The sequence below is a fragment of the Panthera onca genome, chromosome X (genome assembly GCF_046562875.1).
Source record: "Panthera onca isolate mPanOnc1 chromosome X, mPanOnc1 haplotype 2, whole genome shotgun sequence".
NCBI classification, from domain to species: Eukaryota; Metazoa; Chordata; class Mammalia; order Carnivora; family Felidae; genus Panthera; species Panthera onca.
In genome coordinates, this window is record NC_138357.1 from 74,397,782 (window position 1) to 74,419,751 (window position 21,970).

Consider the following 21,970-nt stretch of genomic DNA (forward strand, 5'->3'; position numbering starts at 1 on the left):
AAGGGAGGTAAGTAGTAACTTGAATTTCCATAAAATGAAGTTGAAAAAGGTTTCTTCTTTTCATTTCTGTCAGTTCCTATTACTGGTTTGTGTTTTAGAAAGGTAAATCATACGAGTAAGTGAGACTATAATAACACCATATAATCCACTATTTATTGAATGTCTACTGTGTGCCAGGCACTGAGCTAGACACTTTTTGCCATGTGCCTCATTTATTTTCTCAGCATCCCTGTGAAGTTTTATTAGTTCAGTTTGAAGATAGAGGAATTAACCCTCTTTCTGACTGTGGTACTTGCCAGTGTTCCCTGCTAGTTCAGCCTATCACCTTCCACCTGTGTTGTTCTGTTCACTTTATGAATTATCTTCCTAAATGCTATTTTAGAAGATCCCCATCATTTCCCTGTCAGGCAGTTATGGTAAGAGGAAAGAGTGCTGTATTTTGAGTTTCAAAAACTGGGTTTAAATCTGAGCTCTGTGGCCTAGTAGCTTTTTGACCCCAAGTAAATTGTATAATGTTGCTTAATATAATTTTACTCGTCAGAAAAATGACAAGAATAATACTGTAGTTCATAAAAATTTCTGGAGCAGTAATTCTTCACTAGGTGCTAGAGAGATAAAGATAAATAAAATGTCCATCCCCTTGAGTTCATAGTCAATTGGGGAAAGAAATAATGCAGAAAACACATAGTGAACAGTGTGCGGGATTGGGAAGAATTTTGGAGGAAATGAAAGCTGAACTGCAGTTTGTAGAACAATTAAGAGTTTTTCCAGGCAAAGAATATAGATAAAGTCATTTCAGGTGGAGGAAACATTATTTGCAGTTATGGAGCCACGAAAGACTATGACATATGTGTGAAATAAGAGTACTTATGCATGGATGGGGCATAAAACAGATTGGGGTGGCTAGAAGTAAACCTGAAGTAGTAAGCAGGGTGTAGGCCAAGGAGCCATGATGCCTCTGAACCTGAGGGAGATGAGTTTAAAGAGGGAGGGTCAGTATATGATACTGTTAATTACTGTCCTCTTGAAAGGCTAGTAATGTTTGATCCCCTCAGTAATGGGGTAAGGAAGGCAGATTGAAGGATGAATTCAGGTTGAGTTTTTATAGTGTGGGAGCAGCAAAAAGATAGGCCTGAAAGGGGGTTGAGTGTGCCAGTGAGAAAGAATTCTTTTTTGATCAGCTGGATCAACTCTATGGTCCAGTTTAGAGGGCAGAGTACCTAAACACAGACCTGGCATTTGGGAAGTGTTTCTGACTTGGTGGGAACAAGGTGTTTAGTTAGCATTATCCCCATTTATAGATTGTGAAGTTAAGATTCAGTGACAGAAATGATTTGCCCTGGGTTGCAAGCTACTAAATGGTATAACTGGGATGGACTTCCTAGTTTATTGCTATTTCCACTATCACTATACCGACTCGCGTGACTTTAGGTAAGTCATTTTATCTGAGCTTCAGTTCTTTCTAAGGGTTGTTATGAAGAAAGTTGGTTTGAAGACACCTAGGATAATATGTGGCACATAGTAGGTAATGGATAAATGTTGCTTCTCTTTCCTATACTACGTTGTCTCTATTGAGATAATAGAGGGAAACCGAACAATATGGGACTGGGGGATTTTAATCTGTGAACAGAGTGGATTTCAATGGCCTTATTAAGTGTCCATAAAACTAAGGGGGGCTACACTATTCTTCATGTATGAAATAACAAATGCACTTTGAGAAATAACTCAAATTTGCTTACTCCCTGATCTATCTTTGGAGAGATTGCTTTCGTGATTCCTGTCTTCCTGAAGAGTCTGGAGGTGGAGAATGAAAATGTTTGCCTTCTCTCCTCTATCTGCCAATTTAATGGAAGGAGGGTTTCATAAAGCCACTTCCTACCTTATTTGGTACACTTAATGCCTTTTGGTCAGCCAATTTCTCCAATACTCCCCTTATGTTAATGTGTAATGAGCTTTCTATTTAATCTACCATGATTGGAAAAGAATAGTCATCTACCCTGAGCATTTCCTCCTGGTCTCAGCCATTAATTATTAGAGCAGGAAGAAACCATCTGCCGCCTTTCTGCAACTACTGTTCTCAGTGAGACTACACATTGCTCCTGCTGCCCTGACAGATGCCTTCCAAGTGACCCTAAGGATAATTAAGGAGGCAGAAGAAGCCTCTGTGCATTTTTTTTCAAATTGGCTATTAATCCTTCTCTTATAGCAGGGGCCCTTGGACTTAACGCTGAAGTACTGCGTGAGGAGGAAGACAGAGTCTATCGACAAAAGGTTCTGTTTTGATATAGAAACTAATGAAAGGTAAGCTGTGATTGTATGAATTGGCAATGTCCCCATGTGATAGATACTGAGACTGAGTAGATCTTTTATTTTCCTTTGTCATCTCTAATTGATGAAAGTGAGAAAATCTGTTCATGACATCATCGTCTTGGCTCTTCTGGCTGCCATTCGAAGGAATCCCTGTTAGACCTGGCCCAGAGCTGTTTCCCTCTGGGGAAACTTCAATCAGCTTCACCTCACCTACTCTAGGTAGAATAAATCACTCCTAGGATTTAATTTGCTATCAGATATGCAGAGGTCAACATTTGGTGATGCTGCAAGGACAGCATACAAAAATTCATTTTTTAAATTTTTTTTGTAGTTTGAAGTTTTTATTTAAATTCCAGTTAATTAACATATAGTATAATATTAGTTTCAGGAGTAGAATTTAGTGATTCATCATCACTTATATACAACACCCAGTGCTTAACAAGTACCCTCCTTAATACCCATCACCCAATTAACCCATCCCCTCTGCCCACCTCCCCTACAGCAACCCTCAGTTTGTTGTCTATAGTTAAGATTCTTGTTTTATGGTTTGCCTCTCTCTTTTCCCCCATCCCATATGTTCATTTGTTTTGTTTCTTATATTCCACATATGAGTGAAATCATGTGGTATTTGTCTTTCAATGACTTATCTTGTTTAGCATAATACAATCTAGCTCCATTCATATTATTGCAGTTAGCAAGATTTCATTCTTTTTGGTGGCTGAGTAATATTTCATTGTGTGTGTGTGTGTGTGTGTGTGTGTGTGTGTGTGTGTGTATAATGTGGTACACACACACACACACACACACACACAGACACACACGCACCACAACCTCTTTATTCATTTGGGTTCTTTCCATACTTTGGCTATTGTAGATAATGCTGCTATAAAAATTGGGATGCATGTATCCCTTCAAATATGTATTTTTGTACCCTTTGGGTAAATACCTAGTAGTGCAATTTCTGGGTGATAGGGTAGCTCTATTTTTAACTTTTTGAGGAACTTCCATACTGTTTTCCAGAGTGGCTGCACCAGTTTGCATTCCCACCAACAGGGCAACAGGGTTCCCATTTCTCCACATCCTTCACAACACTTGTTGTTTCCCATGTGGTTAATTTTAGCCATTCCAATAGGTGTGAGGTCATATCTAATTTTGCTTTTGATTAGTATTTCCCTGATGATGAGTGATGTTGAGCATCTTTTCATGTGTCTGTTAGCCATCTGGATGTCTTCTTTAGAAAAATGTCTATTCATGTCTTCTGCCCATTTTTTATTTTTTATTTTATTTATTTATTTATTTTTAATTCTTCAAAAATTCTTCAAAAACTTTATTTTTTTTAATATATGAAAATTATTGTCAAATTGGTTTCCATACAACACCCAGTGCTCATCCCAAAAGGTGCCCTCCTCAATACCCATCACCCACCCTCCCCTCCCTCCCACCCCCCATCAACCCTCAGTTTGTTCTCACTTTTTAACAGTCTCTTATGCTTTGGTTCTCTCCCACTCTAACCTCTTTTTTTTTTTCTTCCCCTCCCCCATGGGTTTCTGTTAAGTGTCTCAGGATCCACATAAGAGTGAAACCATATGGTATCTGTCTTTCTCTGTATGGCTTCTTTCACTTAGCATCACACTCTCCAGTTCCATCCATGTTGCTACAGAAGGCCATATTTCATTCTTTCTCATTGCCACGTAGTATTCCATTGTGTATATAAACCACAATTTCTTTATCCATTCATCAGTTGATGGACATTTAGGCTCTTTCCTTAATTTGGCTATTGTTGAGAGTGCTGCTATAAACATTGGGGTACAAGTGCCCCTAAGCATCAGTACTCCTGGATCCCTTGGACAAATTCCTAGCAGTGCTATTGCTGGGTCATAGGGTAGGTCTATTTATAATTTTCTGAGGAACCTCCACACTGCTTTCCAGAGCGGCTGCACCAATTTGCATTCCCACCAACAGTGCAAGAGGGTTCCTGTTTCTCCACATCCTCTCCAGCATCTATGTCTCCTGATTTGTTCATTTTGGCCACTCTGACTGGCGTGAGGTGATATCTGAGTGTGGTTTTGATTTGTATTTCCCTGATAAGGAGCGACGTTGAGCATCTTTTCATGTGCCTGTTGGCCATTCGGATGTTCTTTAGAGAAGTGTCTATTCATGTTTTCTGCCCATTTCTTCACTGGGTTATTTGTTTTTCGGGTGTGGAGTTTGGTGAGCTCTTTATAGATTTTGGATACTAGCCCTTTGTCCGATATGTCATTTGCAAATATCTTTTCCCATTCCGTTGGTTGCCTTTTAGTTTTGTTGGTTGTTTCCTTTGCTGTGCAGAAGCTTTTTATCTTCATAAGGTCCCAGTAATTCACTTTTGCTTTTAATTCCCTTGCCTTTGGGGATGTGTCGAGTAAGAGATTGCTACGGCTGAGGTCAGAGAGGTCTTTTCCCGCTTTCTCCTCTAGGGTTTTGACGGTTTCCTGTCTCACATTCAGGTCCTTTATCAATTTTGAGTTTATTTTTGTGAATGATGTGAGAAAGTGGTCTAGTTTCAACCTTCTGCATGTTGCTGTCCAGTTCTCCCAGCACCATTTGTTAAAGAGACTGTCTTTTTTCCATTGGATGTTCTTTCCTGCTTTGTCAAAGATGAGTTGGCCATACGTTTGTGGGTCTAGTTCTGGGGTTTCTATTCTATTCCATTGGTCAATGTGTCTGTTTTTGTGCCAATACCATGCTGTCTTGATGATTACAGCTTTGTAGTAGAGGCTAAAGTCCGGGATTGTGATGCCTCCTGCTTTCGTCTTCTTCTTCAAAATTACTTTGGCTATTCGGGGCCTTTTGTGGTTCCATATGAATTTTAGGATTGCTTGTTCTAGTTTCGAGAAGAATGCTGGTGCAATTTTGATTGGGATTGCATTGAATGTGTAGATAGCTTTGGGTAGTATTGACATTTTGACAATATTAATTCTTCCAATCCATGAACAGGGAGTGTCTTTCCATTTCTTTATATCTTCTTCAATTACCTTCATTAGCTATCTATAGTTTTCAGCATACAGATCTTTTACATCTTTGGTTAGATTTATTCTTAGGTATTTTATGCTTCTTGGTGAAATTGTGAATGGGATCAGTTTCTTTATTGTCTTTCTGTTGCTTCATTGTTAGTGTATAAGAATGCAACTGATTTCTGCACATTGATTTTGTATCCTGCAACTTTGCTGAATTCATGTATCAGTCCTAGCAGACTTTTGGTGGAGTCTATCGGATTTTCCATGTATAATATCATGTCATCTACAAAAAGCGAAAGCTTGACTTCATCTTTGCCAATTTGGATGCCTTTGATTTCCTTTTGTTGTCTGATTGCTGAAGCTAGAACTTCCAGCACTATGTTAAACAACAGCGGTGAGAGTGGGCATCCCTGTCGTGTTCCTGATCTCAGGGAAAAAGCTCTCAGTTTTTCCCCGTTGAGGATGATGTTAGCTGTGGGCTTTTCATAAATGGCTTTTATGATCTTTAAGTATGTTCCTTCTATCCCGACTTTCTCAAGCGTTTTTATTAAAAAAGGGTGCTGGATTTTGTCAAAGGCCTTTTCTGCATCGATTGACAGGATCATATGGTTCTTCTCTTTTTTTTTGTTAATGTGATGTATCACGTTGATTGATTTGCGAATGTTGAACCAGCCCTGCATCCCAGGAATGAATCCCACTTGATCATGGTGAATAATTCTTTTTATATGCCATTGAATTCGATTTGCTAGTATCTTATTGAGAATTTTTGCATACACATTCATGAGGGATATTGGCCTGTAGTTCTCTTTTTTTTACTGACTCTGTCTGGTTTAGGAATCAAAGTAATACTGGCTTCATAGATGAGTCTGGAAGTTTTCCTTCCACTTCTATTTCTTGGAATAGCTTGAGAAGGGTAGGTATTATTTCTGCTTTAAACGTCTGGTAGAACTCCCCTGGGAAGCCATCTGGTCCTGGACTCTTATTTGTTGGGAGATTTTTGATAACCGATTCAATTTCTTCGCTGGTTATGGGTCTGTTCAAGCTTTCTATTTCCTCCTGATTGAGTTTTGGAAGAGTGTGGGTGTTTAAGAATTTGTCCATTTCTTCCAGGTTGTCCAATTTGCTGGCATATAATTTTTCATAGTATTCCCTGATAATTGTTTGTATCTCTGAGGGATTGGTTGTAATCATTCCATTTTCATTCATGATTTTATCTATTTGGGTCATCTCCCTTTTCTTTTTGAGAAGCCTGGCTAGAGGTTTGTCAATTTTGTTTATTTTTTCAAAAAACCAACTCTTCGTTTTGTTGATCTGCTCTACAGTTTTTTTAGATTCTATATTGTTTATTTCTGCTCTGATCTTTATTATTTCTCTTCTTCTGCTGGGTTTAGGCTGCCTTTGCTGATCTGCTTCTATTTCCTTTAGGTGTGCTGTTAGATTTTGTATTTGGGATTTTTCTTGTTTCTTGAGAGGCCTGGATTGCAATGTATTTTCCTCTCAGGACTGCCTTCGCTGCATCCCAAAGCGTTTGGATTGTTGTATTTTCATTTTCGTTTGTTTCCATATATTTTTTAATTTTTTCTCTAATTGCCTGGTTGACCCACTCATTCGTTAGTAAGGTGTTCTTTAACCTCCATGCTTTTGGAGGTTTTCCAGACTTTTTCCTGTGGTTGATTTCAAGCTTCATAGCATTGTGGTCTGAAAGTATGCATGGTATAATTTCAATTCTTATAAACTTATGAAGGGCTGTTATGTGACCCAGTATATGATCTATCTTAGAGAATGTTCCATGTGCACTCGAGAAGAAAGTATATTCTGTTTTTTGGGATGCAGAGTTCTAAATAGATCTGTCAAGTCCATCTGATCCAATGTATCATTCAGGGCCCTTGTTTCTTTATTGACCGTGTGTCTAGATGATCTAACCATTTCTGTAAGTGGGGTGTTAAAGTCCCCTGCAATTAACACATTCTTATCAATAAGGTTGCTTATGTTTATGAGTAATAGTTTTATATATTTGGGGGCTCCGGTATTCGGCGCATAGACATTTATAATTGTTAGCTCTTCCTGATGGATAGACCCTGTAATTATTATATAATGCCCTTCTTCATCTCTTGTTACAGCCTTTAATTTAAAGTCTAGTTTGTCTGATATAAGTATGGCTACTCCAGCTTTCTTTTGGCTTCCAGTAGCATGGTAAATAGTTCTCCATCCCCTCACTCTCAATCTAAAGGTGTCCTCAGATCTAAAATGAGTCTCTTGTAGACAGCAAATAGATGGGTCTTGTTTTTTTATCCATTCTGATACCCTATGTCTTTTGGTTGGCGCATTTAATCCATTTACATTCAGCGTTATTATAGAAAGACACGGGTTTAGTGTCATGGTGATGTCTGTATGTTTTATGCTTGTAGTGATGTCTCTGGTACTTTGTCTCACAGGATCCCCCTTAGGATCTCTTGTAGGGCTGGTTTCGTGGTGACAAATTCCTTCAGTTTTTGTTTGGGAAGACCTTTATCTCTCCTTCTATTCTAAATGACAGACTTGCTGGATAAAGGATTTTCAGCTGCATATTTTTTCTGTTTAGCACACTGAAGATATCGTGCCAATCCTTTCTGGCCTGCCAAGTTTCAAAAGAGAGATCAGTCACGAGTCTTATAGGTCTCCCTTTATTTGTGAGGGCACGTTTATCCCTTGCTGCTTTCAGAATTTTCTCTTTATCCTTGTATTTTGCCAGTTTCACTATGATATGTCGTGCAGAAGATCGATTCAAGTTACGTCTGAAGGGAGTTCTCTGTGCCTCTTGGATTTCAATGCCTTTTCCTTCCCCAGTTCAGGGAAGTTCTCAGCTATGATTTCTTCAAGTACCCCTTCAGCACCTTTCCCTCTCTCTTCCTCCTCTGGGATACCAATTATGCGTATATTATTTCTTTTTAGTGTATCACTTAGTTCTCTAATTTTCCCCTCATACTCCTGGATTTTTTTATCTCTCTTTCTCTCAGCTTCCTCTTTTTCCATAACTTTATCTTCTAGTTCACCTATTCTCTCCTCTGCCTCTTCAATCCGAGCCGTCGTCGTTTCCATTTTGTTTTGCATTTCGTTTAAAGCGTTTTTCAGCTCCTCGTGACTGTTCCTTAGTCCCTTGCTCTCTGTGGCAAGAGATTCTCTGCTGTCCTGTATACTGTTTTCAAGCCCAGCGATTAATTTGATGACTATTATTCTAAATTCACTTTCTGTTATATTATTTAAATCCTTTTTGATCAGTTCATTAGCTGTTGTTATTTCCTGGAGATTCTTCTGAGGGGAATTCTTCCGTTTGGTCATTTTGGATAGTCCCTGGAGTGGTGAGGACCTGCAGGGCACTTCCCCTGTGCTGTGGTGTATAACTGGAGTTGGTGGGCGGGGCCGCAGTCCGACCTGATGTCTGCCCCCAGCCCACTGCTGGGGCCACAGTCAGACTGGTGTGTGCCTTCTCTTCCCCTCTCCTAGGAGCAGGATTCACTGTGGGGTGGCATGGCCTGTCTGGGCTACTTGCACACTGCCAGGCTTGTGGTGCTGGGGATCTGGCGTATTAGCTGGGATGGGTAGGCAAGGTGCATGGGGGTAGGAGGGGCAGGCTTAGCTCGCTTCTCCTTAGGTGATCCACTTCAGGAGGGGCCCTGTGGCAGCGGGAGGGAGTCAGATCTGCTGCTGGAGGTTTGGCTCCACAGAAGCCCTGTGTTGGGTGTTTGTGCAGAGGGAGCAAGTTCCCTGGCAGGAACTGGTTCCCTTTGGGATTTTGGCTGGGGGATGGGCGGGGGAGATGGCGCTGGTGAGCGCCTTTGTTCCCCACCAAACTGAGCTCTGTCGTCCAGGGCCTCAGCAGCTCTCCCTCCCTTTGTCCTCCAGCCTTCCCGCTTTCTGAGCAGAGCTGTTAACTTATGACCTCCCAGACGCTAAGTCGGGCTTGCTGTCAGAACACAGTCCGTCAGGCCCCTCCGCTTTTGCCTGCCAGACTCAGGGACTCTGCTTGGCTGGCGAGCCGCCCCTCTGCCCCGGCTCCCTCCCGCCAGTCCGTGGAGCGCGCACCGCCTCGCCACCCTTCCTACCCTCTTCCATGCGCCTCTCGTCTGCGCTTGGCTCCGGAGACTCCGTTCTGTTAATCCTCTGGTGGTTTTCTGGGTTATTTAGACAGGTGTAGGTGGAATCTAAGTGATCGGCAGGACCGGCGGTCAGCCCACTGTCCTCCTATGCTGCCATCTTCCCTCCCTCTCCCGAGTATCCGCATTTGGAGGTATTTTGGAGAAAAGCATGTTATATAGTTGGGAAGTTGATCTAAAATTCAGTGAATAAATGTTTCTATGTGTTATTTTGGTCTATTATTTCTATGTTTTTGTTACTGCTTAATAGAATAGAATTTAACAAAATGGTCAGATTCCTATAAGGGGGCTTGAAGTTTGAATTACAGTGTCATATGAACAAAATTATCAGTGACTGGAATCATAAAGATTAGACTAAGAGATGAGGGCTCTTTTTTTCAGTCTGGAAAAAAGTAGGAAGTCCTTTTCCACATTTGAAATTTCTGTTTTTTAATCTATGTGATTTCTTTCTTAAAAATGGATGGTCCTGACCAAAGATGGTTGTGATAGTAAACATTGTTACTGGTAACCATAAAGATGTCACTCATTTTTTCCAATAGCTTCAGGTCTAGTTGGAAGGGGGAACTATACTATTTATTGGGGAAAATGACTATTGCCTGTGGCTTCTCTTTCATGAACTTTTAGTGTCTCTGGCTCTGCAACATCAAGGTGCTTAAAAGAAATTAAATTTTTTTATGTGTGTCTAGTTTCATTCTGATTCCCCTTTCAGCTTAAATTTGCAAGCTTCTTGCAAATAATATTCCCATATACACAAAGCAGTTGCAGACAGTTTGGCCCTGAGGTTAGGGGCTGGGACCAGTTTATCTTCATATATCTTGTACCTAGTACTATGCATGGCTCATGGTAGGTACAATATTTGGTGTTTATTTTTAAATGTATTTTTCCCACTCCTAACACTAAGGAATTCTTAGACTAGAACCCAGGAATTAAAGTTTTGTTGTGTCTGTGATTTACGTTACCACATATTGGGCACAGAAAAAACATTCAGTCATTGAATCCCTCCTCTATTTTACAGGTGGGGGAAACTGAGACTTGACTACATTAAGTGACTTGCCCAAAGTCACATAGTGGCAAGGCTGAGCTCAAACACTTCTTTAGAGGTTTACAAACTCCATGTTCTTTTTAATTTTGCTACATCATCTTAGAATGAGAATAAATATGCTGTGAAATAAAGGATCAAATGAAATAACGAACAGGTGATGAGGTACATGTGTGCACATGGAGTTATCTGAGGGATGTGACATCTGCTTTAGTGGCTAGTAAATCTGATATAAAAAATAAAGTCAGACTTCCCAGCAGGCATTGGGTACCTGTACTCATGTCCCTGAAGCACAGAGAGCAAAGAGCTCTTTGAGTCCCTTTTTCTATCTAAGGAATAGAGGATAACTTTTTTCTTTAATTAGCTTTGCTGCCAGTATTTAAAACCACAGACTTATAGCTCATAGAGCTTGAAGTGCAATAATAATAATAACAATAACAAACAACAACTGCTAACATTTGCAGAGTAACTTCTATGTGCCAGGTACCATTCTCAGCCCTTGAAATTGTATAATTTCCTTTATTCCTCACTACAGTCATATGAGGTGACTGTATTTCACAATTTCACAAAGGAATACAAGGAGACAGAGAGAAATTAAGCAACTTAGGTAACACTGCTAGCAAACGGTAGAGCCCGGATTGGAATCCAGGAATTTTAGTCTCCAAGCCCACACTCAACCATTACACTATACTGCACATATGCTGTATATGCCTTTTTGTTCCAGATTGAGTGACTGGGACCTTGGTGAGCGCAAGGGATTTGTCTTAGATAATAAAGATAGTCAATGGAAGAGCCTGGACTAGAAGTCAATGTTCTTTCTACTTTGTCATCCTGTTCTTATGATTATTCTTTGAATTTGACTTTCTGTAGCACCTGAGAATCTTCAAATGCTTCTTAAATAGTTACTTATTTATTATTTCAGCTTCTCTTTACAGTTAAGGGAAGACACACACTGGCTTTTTGATTTCCCAGATAGGGAAGCTGAGTTCCAGAATGGGATTAATATCATACCTGATCTACACTGTCTGCTTTTAAGTCTGTTCTCAATTTACTTGTTCTCCTTCTTTTTGCCTTCAGGATTCAGCTGGGCTCCTATCTTTCCAAAACTATTTCTAAACTTTCTATCCCCATGTAATATATCCAGAAGGTTGGCTATTTGTTAGAGAAAGGTAAACTTGAAAGAATCCAGTTCCCAAAGCCAAGTCCTGGTTTTCAGTTGATTTGACTTAAAGACTTGGAGACTTTCCTTTTTAAAATGTACTTTAATGGAATAAAAGAATGGAAGATAGAATAGGAATCCTATGATATCAAAACTGGAAAGGACCTTCCAGTTCATCTTGTCTGACACCCTTATGGATACAGAAACTGAAGCCCATAGAGCCCAAGTTACTTTTCCAGGCTTTCTGAGCTCTCTTGACATTATTCTTATCATTTTGTGACTCTGAGAGTCTTAACATAGAAGGAACAAGAGGAACCAGTTTCTCATAATGATGCAGATACACAGATAATGTGAGGAAGATTTATGTTTGCAATGATATGTCCAATCTGCAATTCCCAGTTTAGTCATGAAGGTCTAAAAAGGCCATACAGAGTATATCAACTTGGAGTATCTCTGGTTAAAGGTAGCCTACAAATAAATACCAAAAAATGGTTTTGAGGCCATCTTCCATGGAGAAGCCTTGTAGTATAGTGGTTAAGAAAGAAGATGGCAGAAAGAAAGGAAAGGAAAGGAAAGGAAAGGAAAGGAAAGGAAAGGGAAGGAAAGGAAAAGAAGGGGAGGAGGGGAGGAGAAAGGGAAGGGAAGAAAAGAAAAAGAAAGAGAAAAAGAAAAGGAAAGAAAAGAAAGACTGCTGGACCGGAATTCCTAAAATCAAATTCTGGCTCTATACTTACCCACTGTGTGAACGTAGCTAAGAGCTCTGTGCTTCAGCTTCCCCTTCTGTAAAATAGGGATTACTATATAGTACCTGTTTTATAAGGTTCCTGGTAGATTTCATGAATTAATACCTATAAAGTACTTAGAACAGAATGTGGTACATAGTGAGCACTCAATAACTATTAGTTATTATTAGTCATAAAATTGCTTAAGTCAGCAAAAAGCCCTCCTCCCTGTACTGAGCCAGTGTTCATGTTGAATTATTTCCATCTAGAAATACTCCTTTGACATCATAGGTGGTGGAAGTAGCACAGACATCTTTTTTTGTGGCTGAACATGCTTATTCCTAGTGCCCAGAACAAACTTACAGCTTCCAAGAGAGAAAGGCAGAGAGAGCCACAGTTAGGCTCAAGTGCAATCGAGCCAATTTAAGTATGTATAATGGTGAGGTGTCTTGACATCTGACTCTATTTCCTTGCCTGACCCTGGCATGAGGCTGCCAAGATACCACCTTCTCCAGGGTTCCCAAAGATACTGTTTTGTAAATGTTCTATTGTTTTTTTGAGTAAAGGAGATTTTGAAAAATTGGAATTCTATATGTGTCTGCTCGGTGTGACACCTTCCAGGGCTGATAGGGACCCTAGATCAGCCTCTCTAAGCTGCTTTATAAGGTTCCTGGTAGAACCAGGTTCCATTTTTTAGGTGAGTTTTCTGCTTTTAACTTGTCATTTTTTTCTATAGGCCAGGAACCATAACTTTGCAAGCTCTTTCGGAAGCTAACAGAAGGCTATGGATGGAAGCCATGGATGGAAAAGAACCTGTAAGTTACGTGAGGACACTGTAGAAACTTAGCAATATAGTCCAATATATGAGTACCCTTGGTGGTACTAGTGGGTCTAGGACATTTAAAGAGTTAGATCTTCAGACTCAAAATTTTAGAGTTAGAAGGAATTGTTTACTCAACATTTTTTGTTTAAAAAGTAAGGCAATTTGAGTTCCATAGAGGATGAGGGACTTCTCTAGGATTACTATCTGAAAAGACATAAAAGTTGGGCCTAGATAGAATCCAGGTTTCTTAGCTTCTTGCTTCAGTGTTAGATTATGCAGCTGTGCCTACAAGATCTTCTTAAAGAAAATTAAGCCCTTTTGTCAGTTTATAAAATTAATGTGTTCATATAGAAAGGTGGAAAATAATTTTCATAACTGTGAATAAGGATTTATTAAGATTTTATTCAAAAGGGTTTTGCTGCCCCTATTTTACATTCCCATGTCAGCTTATTCTCTTTAAAGGTATAGCTGGTGGAGAAGATGGTGCTACCATCCTATATCCCAAGATGTACCACTCCATTTAGAACATTGTTACACAGGAGGACAAGCAATACCTTAAAAGGTTTAGTGATTGTCATAGAAAGACCAATCTGAAGAGTCATAAATTCCTGAAGAGAGTTTTTTTTTCTTCAGTATCTTCCAAGTAAATTTCTTCTAGTGGTGTATGAAATAATATTAGCTTCCTACCGTTAGATTTACAAAAGCCTGAATTTGGATCCCAGTTGTGCCATCAGTGGTGGTGTGACTTTGGGCAAGGTATTCTATCTCTCTGAGACTCAGTTTTCTTCTCTTCAGTAAAAAGGGTTGAATCATCTCTATTCTATCTACCTCACAGAGTTGCTTTGAAAAATTGAATGAATGGAAGTGGGATAAAGAATGAGTGTGAAGCTACTGAGATTCCATAGTATTTGTGTACAGTCTAATATCTTTGTTTTGTTCAAGGCAAAAATGTGCTAAGAGGGGAAATACTCCAAGGTTTTCTTTCTGTGTCTCCTCAGTGCCCTGGAAACTAAAGAGAAGTGCACAGATTTCAGAATGTACTTATAGCAACCAAGAAGGTAGCAAAGAGAGAAGGGGTGTTATGAGGATTGTCATACAGGAAGTAGCCCATGACCTGTTGCTCCTCCCTCCTTCCCAGAAGACTGGAGCTTAACTATTGCATGCCTATGATGTTTCTCGAGGAAGATGGTAGCAGGCTCAGTGAAACATTTTATTCTTAATTCCGTCATTGGAACTTGTTCTCCCTTTAAGTTTTAAAGATCGAAGGATGCAGATGGCTTTTTGTGGAGAATGATAATAGAACATGGGTCCACTGAATGTGGATCCTTAACAACTCGATTATGCTAGACTTTTCACAAATAACTTGTTTATAAAAGTGGCAGCAAGGGCTTCCCAGAACAGAAATCTCTCTCATTGAAATATCCATGGGTATACACACATATGCAGAAAGTTTTCTTTTAAAAGGAGAGATTGTTAAAGTGGACTCTAACAGATACTGTACAGAAGGTTTATTTCCTGCAGTTTCACATTGTTATTGTTGCTGCCTTGCTAAACACCCCATTTCACTAATTTTATACATGATATGCATGCCTTTGCTTAAAGTATCAAAGAAGATTGGGACTTTAAGGAACATCTACTCCAACTCAAATCATTTTAGAGATATGAAGTTTGAAGAATAGAGAATGAAAAGGACATGCCCAAGATTTTATAATGAATAAAATTTATAATGAAAAAAAGAGCCAGGCTAGACTTCAAGAGTCAAGGATCTCCTGTTTGGCCTCTCACATAGCTATCGTGATGTGTATTTCACGATAACTCAAAGAAATCTTGGTCAGTGTGTGGATCTCTTTCAGACAGACACTTGCTTTTCTACAGAGAAATACCCATTAATTAGCCTTTGGGGTAGGAGGTTGGTATTGGGCACATTTAAATTTTACCATCAATGCCCACTACCCAGGTCCCATAAGGAGACTGTTTCTCTTGCTCTATCAGAAAAGTTCTCCAAGTTTTACATAAGTAAATCTCTAAAATAGGTAGGCAACAACTTCAGCTATAGTGAGCTACTTGGAATCTAGTTTAGTCTTCAGATTTGTTAAATCAGTTGTTTTCTAGGGACCTAGTCAAAGATGATTCTGTTTAGCCCACTTTTCCATTAAAGCCTTAGAGTCACTAATGGTTTTGATGGACTTTCTGGGGAAAGAGAGTTAGTATTATTTGCTGTACTTACCTATAGTGATTCACAATAGACATGGCTCTTTCTCTTCTTTTGTAGATCTACCACAGCCCCATAACAAAACAGGAAGAAAGTGAGTCAAATTTACAATCTATTGACATTACAAACTGCCAGTTTTCCTATCATCTGTGATATGTAATATTGATTCAAGTGTGTTTATGGATGCAACTGTGTGGAGTAGAATTCAGACCTATTTTTTTTTAAATATGTCTACTTATTGAAATAAGGAAGTCACTTTATCTTGGCTTATGTTGTGGGCAGTAATATTAATATAGAGAAGAACATTATCTCTTTCTTGTTCTAAACACATGATAGAAATTATGTGCATTTCTAGCCCACCATTTCACGTTTGATGTTGCTACTACCTAAAACAAACATAATGCAAAGGGATAATTAAAGCATTTTGTGTAATAAGAGTAAAAACTCTAAGTTCCCCCTGAATACAAAGACCTTTCCATTTAAGAGTATTGGAGATGAAAAACCATACCCCTTATTCTCTAACTGCAGTCTCCTAACATGATCAATAAATACTTGGTAGGTAAAGCTTGTTATAGTGGATCTAACTTTGTTTTCCTTTATTTGAAACAGTGGAGCTGAATGACATAGGGTTCAAGTTTGTTAGAAAGTGCATCAATGTCATTGAGACAAAAGGTAAGATTTGAACCAGAGTATTGGCAGTGTTTGAATCTGGTCACTCTGAATTTATCCTGGGTCAATTTCTTGAAAGTAGCAATGATGTCATTTATTGTTCAGGACTCATTTTAGGAATGAAGACTATATACCTTGAACACTAGACACAAATTTGTAAAATTCCAGCAAGTTCCAAACCAGTGGTATCCAAGCATATTGGAATAATTTGTGGTTTTTTTCCTTTTAAAGAGAAATAGCTTAATTAATCAAATGGTACACAGTTCTAAGTTATACAAGAGATCTGCTGTACAGCATAAAGCTATAGTTAATAATACTGTATTGCAGGGGCGCCTGGGTGGCTCAGTCGGTTAAGCATCCGACTTCGGCTCAGGTCACGATTTCACGGTCCGTGAGTTCGAGCCCCGCGTCGGGCTCTGTGCTGACAGCTCAGAGCCTGGAGCCTGCTTCAGATTCTGTGTCTCCCTCTCTCTCTGACCCTCCCCCATTCATGCTCTGTCTTTCTCTGTCTCAAAAATAAATAAACATTAAAAAAAATAATACTGTATTGCAGACTTAAATGTGCTAAGACGGTAGATTTTGTATTGAGTTTTTATTGGAAAAAATACTAAAGAAAAAAGAGGACAGCAGAAAACTTTTAAAGGTGATAGATATGTTTATGCATAGATTATGGTGATGGTTTCATTTATCTCCAAACTCACCAAGTTATATCTATTAAATATGTACAGCTTCTTGTATTTCAGAAACAAGGCAAAGAGCTTCAAATGGCTTTTAAAGTATTCTGAACTACTAATGGGCACTCCTCAAGTAGTGTTATGATGGTTCCATCACAAATAAATAAGAGTTCAATTTCTGCCGTAATACATATTGGTTTAAAAATTTCTGGCTAAATGGGTGATGGGTATTAAGGAGGGCATTTGTTGGGATGAGCACTGAGTGTTATATGTTAAGTGGTGAATCACTAGGTTCTATTCCTGAAACCAATACTATACTCTATGTTAATAACTTGAATTTCAATAAATAAATTTAAAAAAATTGATGGGGTGCAAAGCTTAACTCAGACAAATGTGGAATCTGTGTTTTTCCATGTTCATGATACTCTCTAGATTCTCTCTGGGAATATTTAGAATGTGGGCATGTAGTATATGAGCCAAGCCTCTTTTTTTCCTTGAAATGTTGCTTTAATCTTTCCCCATACACAAAATAGCCTTTTGTTTCACATTTGCCATAGTTCAGGCCTTTCTTCCTTTATATTGCTGCTCATGGGCAGCTTGATGATTGATATTTCCTCCTTTATCAGTTAAACTCTAGCTCCTTTCCAAGATGGCAGCACTATTCTCAGCCATCTGCTGCTATCAACCTAACCATATTTTTCTATTTACTAGAGTGTATATTCTCTTCTGTTCACACTAATGAAACCTCCGTATAATCCAAATGAAAGTATGGAGAGAATAATTTGGAGAGCTGCTTCAAAACTGGCCCCCTATTGCAGGGGAGGGCTAGAAAGCTAGGAGAGAGTAGGAGACCCTTTCTTGTTTGAATTGATGCCAGGGTGAAAGTACCTACTTTTTCTACCTAGAGGGAAATGAAAGCTCTAGCTGTATAAACAAAACTGACCTGATTTTCTTTTCCCTAGGGATCAAGACAGAAGGATTGTACCGTACTGTGGGCAGCAATATCCAGGTTCAGAAGCTGCTGAATGCCTTTTTTGGTAACAAATTAATTTCATTATTCTCATTGGAAATTGTGTATTGAAAGAAATGTGACTATAAAAGAAATGAGACATTGCTTTAGCAATGGTTGTAGAATGTTTTAAAAAATATTTTCAAAGGAGAAATGTACACATATTTGCCAACCCTGTGTCAGAGACAATCTTGCCTTGAAGAAACAACTAGCATCTCTTCTCCACATCATACTCACTCATCAAAGCCTTTGCAATCTGGCTTCTACCCCAGCCTCTCCACTGAAAATATTTTCACCAGGCTTAGAAGGTATCATCTGTGAAATCTAGGGGACAATTTTCAGTTTCTATCTTGCTTGATCTCCTTGTTGACCACTCCCTCCTTTTTGTAGCTTTCTCCCTATGTGACTTCTGTGACTCAACATCTTTTGATTTTTCTAAAATCTTCTATGAAACCTTTCAAGTGACTCTTGTCAGCTCCTTTTTATTCTTCCCATCTTCTCAATCTTGTTTGGGTATTTTCAAGCATTCCATCTCTGTCCCCCTTTACTTCTTCTACCTGTTTTCCTAATGAATAAATATTAACCTGGTTATATGTCACATTTTTTTCAATTTTGTATGTCTAGTAATTTTTTTTAACTTTCAAAATTCCAGTTAACATACAGTGTAATATTAGTTTCACGTGCATAATATAGTGATTCAACACTTCCATACACAAGTATACTCATTAATCACAAGTGTACTCATTAATCCCATCACCTATTTCACCTGTCCCCCCACGCACCTCCCTTCTAAAAACCATTACTTTGTTTTCTATAGTTAAGAATCTGTTTCTTGGTTTGCCTCTCTGGTTTTCCCCCTATGCTCATATGTTTGGTTTCTTAAATTGCACATATGAGTGACAACATATGGTATTTGTCTTTCTCTGACTGACTTACTTTGCTTAGCATAATACTCCCTAGCTCCATCCACATAGTTGCAAATGGCAAGATTTCATTCCTTTTTAAGGCTGAGTAATATTCCTGTGTGTGTGTGTGTGTGTGTGTGTGTGTGTGTGCGCGCGCGCGCGTGCGCGTGTGCCACCTTTTCTTTATCCATTCATCAGTCAGTGGACATTTGGGCTGTTTCCATAATTTGGCCATTGTTCATAATGGTGGTATAAGCATCAGGGTGCATGTATCCCTTTGTGTTAGTATTTTCATATTTTTTGGATAAGCACCTAATAGTGCAATTGCTGGGTCATAGTATATTTCTACCTGTATCTCTTTGAGGAACCTCCATACTGTTTTCCATGGTGGCTGCACCAGTTTGCATCACCACCAACAGAGCAAGAGAGTTCCCCTTTCTCCACATCCTTGCCAACACTTGTTGTTTCTTGTGTTGTTAATTTTAGCCATTCTGACTAATGTGATGTGATATCTCATTGTAGTTTTGATTTGTATTTCCCTGATGATGAGTGATGTTGAACATATTTTCAAGTTTCTGTTAGCTCTCTGGATGTCTTCTTTAGAAAAATGTCTGTTCTGGGTGCCTGGGTGGCTCAGTCAGTTGAGCGACTGACTTCGGCTCAAGTCATGATCTCCCGGTAAATGGGTTCGAGCCCCATGTTAGGCTCTGTTGCTAACAGCTGAGAGCCTGGAGACTGCTTCAGATTTTGCGTCTCCCTCTTTCTCTGTCCCTTCCCCTCTTGCATTCTTTCTCTCTCAAAAATAAATAAATGTTTTAAAATTAAAGAAATAAGAAAAATGTTCATATCTTCTGCCCATTTTTAACTGGATTATTTGTTTTTTGGGTGTTGAGTTTTATAAGTTCTTTAACCCTTTATCCAATATGTCATTTGCAAATATTTTCTCTGATTCCCTAGGTGACCTTTTAGTTTGGTTGATTATTTCCTTCACGGTGCAGAAGCTTTTCATTTTCATGAAGTCCCTGTAGTTTATTTTTGCTTTTGTTTCCCTTGCTTCAACAGACATTCTAGTAAGAAGTTGCTACAGCTGACGTCAAAGTTGTTCTCTAGGTGTGTTCTCTAGGATTTTTATGGTTTTTTTTTTTAGGCCTTTCATCCATTTTGAACTTATTTTTATGTATGGTGTAAGAAAGTGGTCTAGTCTTATTCTTTTGAATGTAGATTACCGATTTTCGTAATACCATTTTTGAAGAGATTGTCCTTTTTCCATTGGATAGTCTTTCCTGCTTTGTCAAAGATTAATTTACCATATAGTTGTGGATTTATTTCTGGGGTTTCTATTCTGTCCTGTTGATTGATGTGTCTATTTTTTTGTGCCAGTACCATACTGTCTTGATCACAACAGCTTTACAATATAACTTGAAGTCCAGAATTCTGATGCCTCTAGCTTTGGTTTTCTTTTTCAAGGTTGCTATGGCTATTCCAGGTGTTTGTGGTTCCATAGAAGTTTTAGGATTGTTTGTTCTAGCTTTGTGAGAAGTGCTAGTGGTATTTTGATAGGGATTGCATTAAATGTGTACATTGCTTTGGGGAGTATAGACATTTTCAAAATATTTATTATTCCAATCCATGAGCACAAAATATTTCTCTGTGTACTCTTTAATTTTTGTCATCAGTATTTTATAGTTTTCAGAGTACAGATCTTTTACCTCTTTGGTTGGATTTATTCCTAGATATCTTGTGGTTTTGGATGCAGTTGTAAATAAGATTGATTCTTTGATTTCTCTTTCTGCTGCTTCACTGTTGGTGTATAGAAATGGAACAGATTTCTGAATGTTGATTTTATATCCTGTGATTTTACTGAATTCGTGTATCAGTTCTAGCAAGTTTTTGGTACAGTCTTTCAGGTTTTCTACATAGAATATCATGTGATCTGTGAATAGTGAAAGTTTGACTTCTTCCTTGCAATCTGGGTCTTTTATTTCTTTTTGTTGTCTGACTGGTATGGCTGAGACTTCCAGTACTATGTTAAATAACAGTGGTGAGAGTGGACATCCCTTTCTTGTTCCTGACTGTAGAGGAAAAGGTCTCAGTTTTGCCCCATTCAGGATGATATTAGCTGTGGGTTTTTCCTACATGGCTGGCCTTTCTTATGTTGAGTAGTGTTCCCTCTAATCCTCCTTATTTGAGAGTTTTTATCATGAATGAATATTGTACTTTGTCAAATGCGTTTTCTGCATCTTTTCAAAGGATCATATGTTTCTTATCCTTTATTTTATTAATGTGGTATAAATAAATCGCACTTGGTCATGGTGAATGATTCTTTTAATATACTGTTGAATTCGGCTTGATGGTATTTTATTGAGAATTTTTGCATCCATGTTCATCAGGGATATTGGCCTGTAGTTCTCTTTTTTTAGTGGAGTCTTTATCTTGTTTTGGTATCAAGGTAATGCTGGCCTCAAGAATGAATTTGGAAGTTTCCCTTCCACTTCTGTTTTTTGGAACAGTTTGAGAAGAACAGTTATTAATTCTTCTTTGCATGTTTGGAGAATTCACCTGTGAAGCCATTTGGCCCTGGACTTTTGTTTGTTGGGAGACGTTTGATTACTGATTCTATTTTTTTGTGTTTATTGGTCTGTTCAAGTTTTCTTTTTCTTCCTGTTTCAGTTTTGGTAGTTTGTAAGTTTCTAGGAATTTATCCATTTCTTCCAGGTTGTCCAATTTGTTAGCATATAGTTTTTCACAGTATTCTCATATAATTGTTTGTTCTTCTTTGGTGTTGGTTGTTATTTCTCCTTTATCTTTTGTGATTTTATTTATTTGGGTCTTTTGTCTTTTGGTTTTTAATAAGTCTGGTTGGGGTTTATCAATTTCATTAATTTTTTAAAAGATCCATTTCATTGATCTGTTCTATTGTTTGTTGTTGTTGTTGTTGTTGTTGTTGTTTCTCTATAATTTATTTCTTCTCTTTATTATTTCCCTTCTTCTGCTGGGCTGAGGTTTCATTTGTTCTTTTTCTAGCTCCTTTAAGTGTAAATTTAGGCTGTTTATTTGACATTTAATTTGCTTCTTCAGGTAGACCTCTATTGCTATGTACTTTCCTCTTATGACTATATCTAGTAATTTTGATTAAATTATAAAATTATGGGTTTTGCATGTCCTGATTTTGTTGACTTCTTTTAAAGACTACTGAATTTTCTTTTATAGGTAGTTATTTGTAGATCAGCTTGGTTCATTAGGGGCTTCTTTTTAAGCTTGTTAGTACAAATATAAAGTATCTTTTACTGACTAGGTTAGGTGTACTACTAAGGCCTGA

General features: G+C 38.4%; 1 protein-coding gene across 8 annotated transcripts in view; it reads left to right on the forward strand.

Moving 5' to 3' along the window:
- OPHN1 (oligophrenin 1) overlaps positions 1–21,970 on the forward strand; it is a 600,363-nt gene that overhangs the window by 344,771 nt on the left and 233,622 nt on the right. For 6 of the 8 annotated variants that reach the window (XR_014136815.1, XM_081793552.1, XM_081793554.1 and 3 more), the window contains 5 exons: positions 2,207–2,301; positions 13,096–13,174; positions 15,455–15,488; positions 16,004–16,066; positions 17,700–17,774. Coding sequence is in view for 7 of the 8 variants with exons in the window: in XM_081793552.1 (XP_081649678.1) it covers positions 2,207–2,301; positions 13,096–13,174; positions 15,455–15,488; positions 16,004–16,066; positions 17,700–17,774 (346 nt within the window). In the remaining variant the exon portion in view is untranslated. The remainder of the gene's footprint in view (positions 1–2,206; positions 2,302–13,095; positions 13,175–15,454; positions 15,489–16,003; positions 16,067–17,699; positions 17,775–21,970) is intronic. The other 2 variants (XM_081793555.1, XM_081793557.1) reach the window with 1 other exon arrangement.